Raw genomic sequence first — 8,192 nt, 5'->3', positions numbered from 1 at the left:
AGGAGTGCCACCATGCTCCCAAGCGGCGCACTGTAGCAGTGCGCCACCGGGCCGGCCCATGTGCTCTCCTTTTAAACCACACCCATGACCACCATTTTTAATTCATTCACTAGGCATGTTCCTCAGAATCACCTCTTCAAGGCCTCACCTTGGAATTAGCATAATAGGATTCCCCACCTTCTTAACTGTCACAGTGGGGATTAAGTTTTGGGGGGACTTTCAACCCAAAGGAGGGACTGTTGGCTAAAGAGTAAATAAATACGTGCATTGTTGGCTCAAGTGCTAGCAATCTTATTAGACTACTTAAAGATTACATAATTTTTGTGTAAAAGAAATATGAGTTTGAATTTACTCTTTAGCCATGGGGGAAGTCAGTCTGCCTTTATTATTTATTTATCCTTTACCTTACAAGAAGGTAGTTTATAGTTTATTTTTTGGAGTACTAGTATCATAGATGATCAATTAAATTAGCACAGAATGTCTTAGGGAAGCTTCCTCTCAACAATGGTTAAAATAATTCTCATTTTATATCCTCACTTTCAGCAATATTTGGCTACAATTAAAAAACAACCTCGGGCCGGCCTGGTGGCGCACTGGAGAGTTCAGCGCTCCCACCGAGGGTTCGGATCCCACATACAGACCGGTTCCCGCTCACTGGCTGAGCAAGGTGCGGGCACAACACCGAGGGTTGCAATCCCACTGCCGGTCCCGGTCCGGTACGGGTGCGACACTGAGGGTTGCGATCCGTTGCCAGACACGAAAAAAGACAAAAAAAAAAAAAAAAAGATCTTTCTCACCACAGAACTTCCTCCACAGACAGAACCCAGGTTGCTACCTGTCCTTCTAAGGAAAAAGTCTCTCTCCTTTTCCAATTTCAAGAGGTGGAGGTGACAAGATGGATTCCACTGCTTCTGTCCCTCTCCCTTTTCTCCTCTCTGCTTCGCTGTTTTCCCACCTCTTTGGCTGCTCATTTCCATCTCCTTCTCTTGCTCCTCTCATCCTGGCCCTAACCGTGAAATACAGACCTTGATATCTTCTTTTCCTCCCCAGAAATTGCACCATTCTCACAGCTTTATCATATCTTTGGGGAAACCCCCAAATTTAAGAACTTCAAATTTAGGGCCGGCCCTGTGGTGCATGCGGGAGAGTGCGGGGCTGGGAGCGCAGCGATGCTCCCGCCGCGGGTTCCGATCCTATATAGGACTGGCCGGTGCGCTCACTGGCTGAGCATGGTGCGGGAGACACCACACCAAGGGTTGTGATCCCCTTACCGGTCACGAAAAAGACAAAAAAAAAAAGAACTTCAAATTTATGGGATATCCAACAATGATGTGAATAGCCCTTAAATTTCTTAAATTCAATCTGGCCAAAATGGAATGTCTGATCTTCTCACCGAAACCAAGTCTTCCACCCTACTTCCTTGCCACAGTTAATGGCCCGACAGGCTCACCACCACCCAGGCTGTCTTAAGGACTTCTTTGACTCCTCTTCTTCCTCAGCACCCCACCAACCCACCTACCTGATCTGTTGCGAAGTCACATGGATTCAGATCCCTTTTTTCCGTCATCATTGCCACCATCCTAATCATACACTTGTTTCTTCCCCCTGACCATCCCAGAATTTTTCTAAGTGGGCTCTTACCTCCTTTCCAATCTATCTTAAGTGGCGCTATCATATTAATTTTTTGAGAAGGATGTATGTCCTCTGGAGCCAGATGACTTGGTTTCAAACTGCAGCTCTGCTACTTCTTGCTTCTGTGACCTTGGGCAAGTTACCTAACCTCTCTGCACCTTATTTTCATCACTGTACAATAAGGATGATAATAGCGTCTGCCTCATAGAACATCATATTAATTTTTTGAGAAGGATGTATGTCCTCTGGAGCCAGATGACTTGGTTTCAAACTCCAGCTCTGCTACTTCTTGCTTCTGTGACCTTGGGCAAGTTACCTAACCTCTCTGCACCTTATTTTCATCATTGTACAATAAGGATGATAATAGCGTCTGCCTCAGAGAATAGGATGATAATAGCGTCTGCCTCATAGAACTGCTGTGAAACAAGATGAATTAAAAGGCTGGCCGGTCAGCTCAGGTGGTTAGAGCATGGTGTTATAACACCAACCTCAAGGATTCGGATCCCCAAACTGGCCAGCCACCAAAAAAAAAAAATTTAAATTAATTAATAGTCATAGACCAGCTACAACAACAACTGGCACACATCTAAAGACTCAATAAATGTTTGCCACTATTTGAAATGAGCACAAATCAAATCATACCATGGCCTGCCCCAAAACCCTCAAGAGAGTCCTATGGCATACCAAGAAAACTGCAGGTTCCTCACGCCAGCATTCATTCTGTCCCCAACCCACCTCTCAGCTTCACATTCCACATCTCCCATGTGGCCTGTAAATGTGACACACCAGGCAAAACTACTGTTCCCTGAACACACGTCCTGATGCTCCCTCCTCATCCTTGCTGTTCTCTCTTCGGGGATCTCTCCTCTCCCTTCTCTGCCTGATAAAACCCTGTTCATCCTTCAAGCTAATCTTAACTCCCCCACAAAGCCTTTTGTGAACCCCTCCTCTAGACGTGCCCCCACCCTCCTGTGAATTCTTCCTAGCACAAGCCCTGTGTTTCACTTAGGGCAGTTAAACCTCTGATTGCAGTCCTGTTATTCTCCCTACAGGCCTGGAGATCCTCTAAGGTAATGTGTGCATTCATCACCATTTTATTCTCTGCATCACCTAGCACTGCTTAATATGTTGGGGTAACAAAAAAGATGGAGCTATGGGTGATGAGAACCACAGCCACTACTATGGCATGGTAGGGCAAATCTAAAGTAAGAGAACCACACGCTCTGCCCAGGCTAGAGTTCTCACCATTGTTTCAAATGACCTCCAAACTCACAAGAGAGGAATGGCCTCTCCAGCGAGTCTTTTCTTACAAGACACCAGAAATACAATAGAATAAATATAACAGGAATATGATTTGTAGCTTTACCCTAAAATACCAACATTAAAAAAAAAATCACACAAAAAATTTTCCTCATATATCAATATTAGAATCAAAAAGCCATGGTGCACTGTGTTTAACTGGCTAAATGTAATTTTCTGCTAGATCCACCACCTAGCAATCCCAAGAGAAGTGACTCAGACCTCAGCGACTGGAGCTTTTTCAATGACATATTAACAACCTCTGGCATGTTAGTCACTGCAGAATGAATATAATGTCTTACACACAGCCCCTATCCTCAGACTTATGAGAGGTCCCCAAACCCTAAACTCACAAAGAGAAAGCAACAACAATGCACATTCCCACAACAGAGTGAACACTCAATAAACACTGCTGGCAGTGACATCACCCAGGTACAGGGGGTCAGGGAGCAGGCCGCACACAACTCCATTCTGTCTAGGAGCAGAGCTGTAACCTGACACCAGGGCTTTAGACCTCTTTGCCCCAGCAACACTGGGCATTCAAGAGCAGCAGCAAAGGGCTCTTTCATTTCCACTCTCACTTCAGCCATTCAAAAAGCACCTACTCCCAGCACCACTAAGAGAAATGTCCTGAACACATCAGTTTCAAGAACCCCTATGCTGAAGTGACAATTAAAGATCGTTTTTCCTCAAATAAAAGATATGCTCTTAAACGTCCAGAATACTCACTCATGGAAGGACCAGTGGTACCCACAAATCTTTGGCAGAACTGCCAATATCCTTTTAACAGGACAAGTCCAGTGAAGCTTACTGTGGTTCATCTAACCATGTTCATTTAACTGAACATTTGTTAAGATAACAAGAAGGTAAAATTAAATGTTTAAATTAGAATATATTAGACCCCTTTGAAACACCAGCTTTTTAATAAAGGAACATAACCTAGTCAATTCAACCTTCTTATTCCTTGTTTACTGCTTTTATTGAGTGGAGGTTTATCTTTCTTCAATTATTTGTTTTTACTATACCTAAAGCATTAAGATATCTTTTTCTTGTAGATCAATGGTCTTTCACAGAAAACCATTCCCTACTCTTATTTACACTACCAAATCCTCCAGAAGCAAAATAACCAAAGAAAGTAAATCAGCACTCCTATACCACCTCCTCAAAGGCAAAGAAAACAATATCGTGAAGTTTGAAGCACCCAAATAAAATACCAATAATCTGTCATACAGGCAAAATGTTATTCATAGATATGACTTGGATACAGCTCCCTGGAGTTAATGTGCCCCACTTTCTTAAAATGAGCTGCACAAACAAAAACATCCTGAGATACAACAGAAGCCTTGTGAGCTGTAAAGCTTAAGCACCTGTAATACTTGCACTGCCCTGTACCCTGTGGGTGCTCCATAAATACTTAGTGACTGATTCACAGGCCAATTACAGAGTCTGGCAATGACACAGTGTGTCTCCCTGGTCCTACTCTGGGGAGTGTTAGGAATCTACAGTTGCTGTTTGTTGTGGTGGCAGGAAGAACTAATGATATAAATAGGCATCTAAAAGGACTGAGTTGTTGACAGGTTCAAATTATGTTAATTTTCCCTGCACCTCTCCCCAAGCACCTGAGCCTAAAAAAATTGTATTGTTACTTGCACCACTGGGGGAAAGTGAATAAAACTGACATAACAGTGCATAGTGTTTCCTCACCAAAGAGCCAACAAGCTAAATGGTTGAGAGGGAAAAAAACCCCAGAAACTTACTTTTCATAGACCAGCTCCTCATCGATGGAGAAATAGTGGGTATTTACTGTGCTTTTTGGTCTATTCCTTAAAGTAGCAAAGTATAACCGATCTGAAAGACAAGTTTAAAAGACGGGAGAAAACATATGAGAAGTGGGGAAGTGAAGATGAAAGGTGGTAATACACGAAAGATCAAAATAACAACTGCTACCCATAATTTAAAGCCCCCTTAACACGTGGAATTCTTGCAGAAACCTGATCTCTCCCAGAAAGCGACAGAGACCCACCCAAGAGCACACAGTTAGAGAGGCGATCAAGGACCTGATCGAGGAACTCAGCAGAGGACAACTTCCACATCTCCCCTGTTTCAGGCCATCGGGAGTAGAGAGGATCTGGGGAGACCCGCAAAACTTTGGTTTCCAAAAAAAACCCCAAATGCAAGTTTAGTTCCGAAATCTGCAGACCTCAGCAGCTGCAAAAGGGGGAGAGAGGGGTGAGCCTCTCCGCTGCAGCTCCAGAGACTTCAAGAAGAGGAAGGGAGAGAGACAGAGGGGTGTGGTGGGGGGGGGGGGACTGTCCCGAAAACCGAGGCCAGCAACGGTGAGGTAAAAGTGACCGAAAGGATCAACCTCAGCAGGATCCCCATGAGCTACTGTGTGCAGGAGTCCGGACAGAAGCCGGCTCTGTCCCAGACGGGGCAGGGAAGCCATCCTAGGAAGCTGCAGAGGGAACGAGGGACGCAAGAAAGACAGAGGAAGCCGGAAGCAGGGGGTCCTCGGGGAGAAGAGAGCACCGAGAGGGGACGAGAGAGCGCGCAGCGGCCGCAGGACGCCGGGGGGCCGGGAGAAGCTGGGGGCAGTGCTTGAGACTTAGGGGAGAGAAGTGAAGAGCTGGGAGCAAGGGAGGGATGGAGGACGCGGGGCGACTGCTCCTCACCTTTCATGAACTCGCAAGCCCCGATTAGTTCCCCTGACTCCGCTGCCATCTTAAGCGAGATACGCAAGGGGGAGGGCTGGGTCGTGACCAGCTGAGGTCACCCGCCCCCGGGGGCTTCCCCACTGCCCAGGAGCCAGGCAGCTCGCAGTCCCGAACACCGAGCCCGCCCGAGGGAGGCAGCAGGAGGCGAAGGCGGAGGAGGCTGCGGGGTCAGCGCGCCGGGCGCCCCGGGAACATTCCGTGGAAAACCCGAGCCCGTTCCGCGCTGGGCGCACACGCCCCGGGCTGTGGCCGCTCCGAGTCGGACCCGGCTGCCGCTGCTGCTCTGCCGCCGCCGCCGCCGCCGCGCCTGGGAAACGCAGACCAGCTCTCACGGCCGGGCAAAGTCTTCCCCCGGATCCCAAAGTGACCATGGAGGAGCAGGCGTCTGGCCCCGATCGCGCCCGTGGCGACCCGTGCGGCAGCGGGCGAGACTCCGGTGCCCGCGGGCTGGCAGCAGCTGCTCCGGCTCCTCCTCCGCCACCTCCTTTCAGCAGCAACTCTTCCTCCTCCTCCTCATCCCCTAGGTCCGCCCCAGGCCTTCCTCCCCGCCCTCCTTCAACCCCCTCCACTTTCACGGCTCCGCGGCCATCCCTTAAAGGGACAGCCCCGCTCCTTTCTCCGCGTCGGCCCCGCGCCTCAGTTACCAGGAGCCCCGCGGGTCACTAGGAGCCGGTTGCTAAGGCTTTGTTACCGTTCACCAATTGCTGTACAGGAAACGGGGCCCTCGGCCCCGGGGAGCCAGGCGGGGCCTCCAGGCTAGAAACTTAGGAGTGAAGCGGAGGGTCTGGATGTCGGGGGGGCGCCGCTGCGGCCTCGGAGGCAAGGATGCACGGCGCCCCTTCTCTTCTGCGCCCACTAAGTCTTCTCCCAGTCCAGACTTTTCTTCTGTGTATCTCTCATTCTCTTTCTCTCTCGCCCCACTCACCCATGTTCCTCAAACTCTTGCCTGCGCGCGCGCACACACACACTTTAAAACCTCAGATCTCCGAGCCCTGCCTGGCATTCAACCAACCCCCATCCCCACCTCTGAGGGGTCTCCATCTTTATAAAAAATAAAATTAAGAGGCACTACCTCCTAGCTCAGAAGTACACGTACTGATTTCCTCTACACATTCTACACTCTGATATAACTTGTGCTTTGTTCTCACGGAGGAAAACGTTCCCACGTCCTCCCATTTGGGCCGCCACTGTGAGCGCAAAATCATCATCGCAAATGCCTAATCTTTAAAATGCGCTGGTCCTGGAAGGGGCGGGGCGGACAGCAAGGCCAGCCCGGGCTGAGGGAGGGCAGAGGAGGGGAGGAGGGGGCCACTTGTCCACGGGACAGGTTCACACAGAGGAATTTCTGAGTCTCAGCTCAAGCGCTGCAGAGAAGGATCCTCTCAAAGAGGCCCTTGACTTGTTTCTACGAGGCGCTTCGTACTGTTTGAACGACTTCCATGCTGTGTGTCCTATGGATGTGCCTAAATAGTGGGCAATCCCATCCACACAGAAATGGCGCTGCAGACCCACCGCCAGAAGAGTTTGCGCTCTGAGTGGTAGGTATCTCCAGAAACAGAAGGGGATTTGTGCCGGCCTTTTCATTTGCAGCTGCTTGTTCACCTCAAGGTAGGAAGGGAGCACACAAGTGGAGAGAGGGAGGGCTCTGAGGCCAGGGAGCAAGCTCAACCATTGGTTTTAGCCCATTAGCTGGCTTCCTCGGCTCTCCAAAAACTAAACAGGCACAAAAAACAATAACGAATATTACATCGATATTCAGAAAACTTATTCAGAACATCTCAGTAATTCTAACCAAACGTGCCCTCCTAAAATGGTTAAAAACAGAACCTAACCTAACATCCTGTTGACCTAAAAGAAGAAACTAAGGCAAAAATATAACAAGCAGTTTATGTGTGCCGAATTTTATTGCCTGCGGCCCTGGAGATACCGGCTTGGGTTGCCCCAAATGTATGTTCCTAGGTAGTGGTTATGAACTGATTTTTAAAGGAAGGAAGGAAGAAGTTGAGGGGAAGTTTCAAGGTAGTAAGCCAAGAATTTACATTTGTTTACTAAAGTAGCCTAAGCTACTAATTGGCTATACAATGCTCCTAGCATCATAAATTCCAGGGACTTTGTAATAAAGAATGAAGGTCACATTGTACAACTTGCCATAACATTTACTTGATGGTGGCGTCAGACTACTAAAAACACACCTTTTAGCAATTATCTCGGACATGATGAGGGGGATGTGACTGAAGTCTCATGCTCATCTCTCTCTGGGCCTGGTAAGTTTAGCAGACCTCAAATGGCTTAGACATTTTCCTTTCTCAATCGAAATCTTTAAGCCCAGAAACATATCAATTTAAAACTGAATCACTTAAGAACACCTCCTACTGTCCCCTAATTTACACATGAGGAAAAAAATATATATCTCAAAAGACTTTTTTAAACTGTAAAAGACCTGAAAAGATGAGTTGTAATCAGTGCTTAACTGTTGAGATGCATTCCATATTTTATGGGTCACCATCCATAGCAATAGAGTTCTAAACAAGAAAGCATCTTTCAAAC

The 8,192-nt window shown here is 47.8% G+C and overlaps 1 protein-coding gene across 1 annotated transcript in view; it reads right to left on the bottom strand.

Annotated features, from left to right (window-relative positions):
- CDC14A (cell division cycle 14A) overlaps nucleotides 1–6,146 on the bottom strand; it is a 147,132-nt gene extending 140,986 nt beyond the window's left edge. The window contains exons 1-2 of the mRNA XM_008583784.1: nucleotides 5,604–6,146; nucleotides 4,689–4,779 (exon numbers count right to left, since the gene is read on the bottom strand). Of these exons, the coding sequence (XP_008582006.1) occupies nucleotides 4,689–4,779; nucleotides 5,604–5,652 (140 nt within the window). The 5' untranslated portion in view covers nucleotides 5,653–6,146. The remainder of the gene's footprint in view (nucleotides 1–4,688; nucleotides 4,780–5,603) is intronic.
- Between the last annotated feature and the right edge of the window lie 2,046 nt (nucleotides 6,147–8,192).

This window comes from Galeopterus variegatus, unplaced genomic scaffold (assembly GCF_000696425.1).
Source record: "Galeopterus variegatus unplaced genomic scaffold, G_variegatus-3.0.2 Scaffold3039, whole genome shotgun sequence".
Classification (NCBI taxonomy): Eukaryota; Metazoa; Chordata; class Mammalia; order Dermoptera; family Cynocephalidae; genus Galeopterus; species Galeopterus variegatus.
This window is presented reverse-complemented; position numbering and strand designations above follow the sequence as displayed.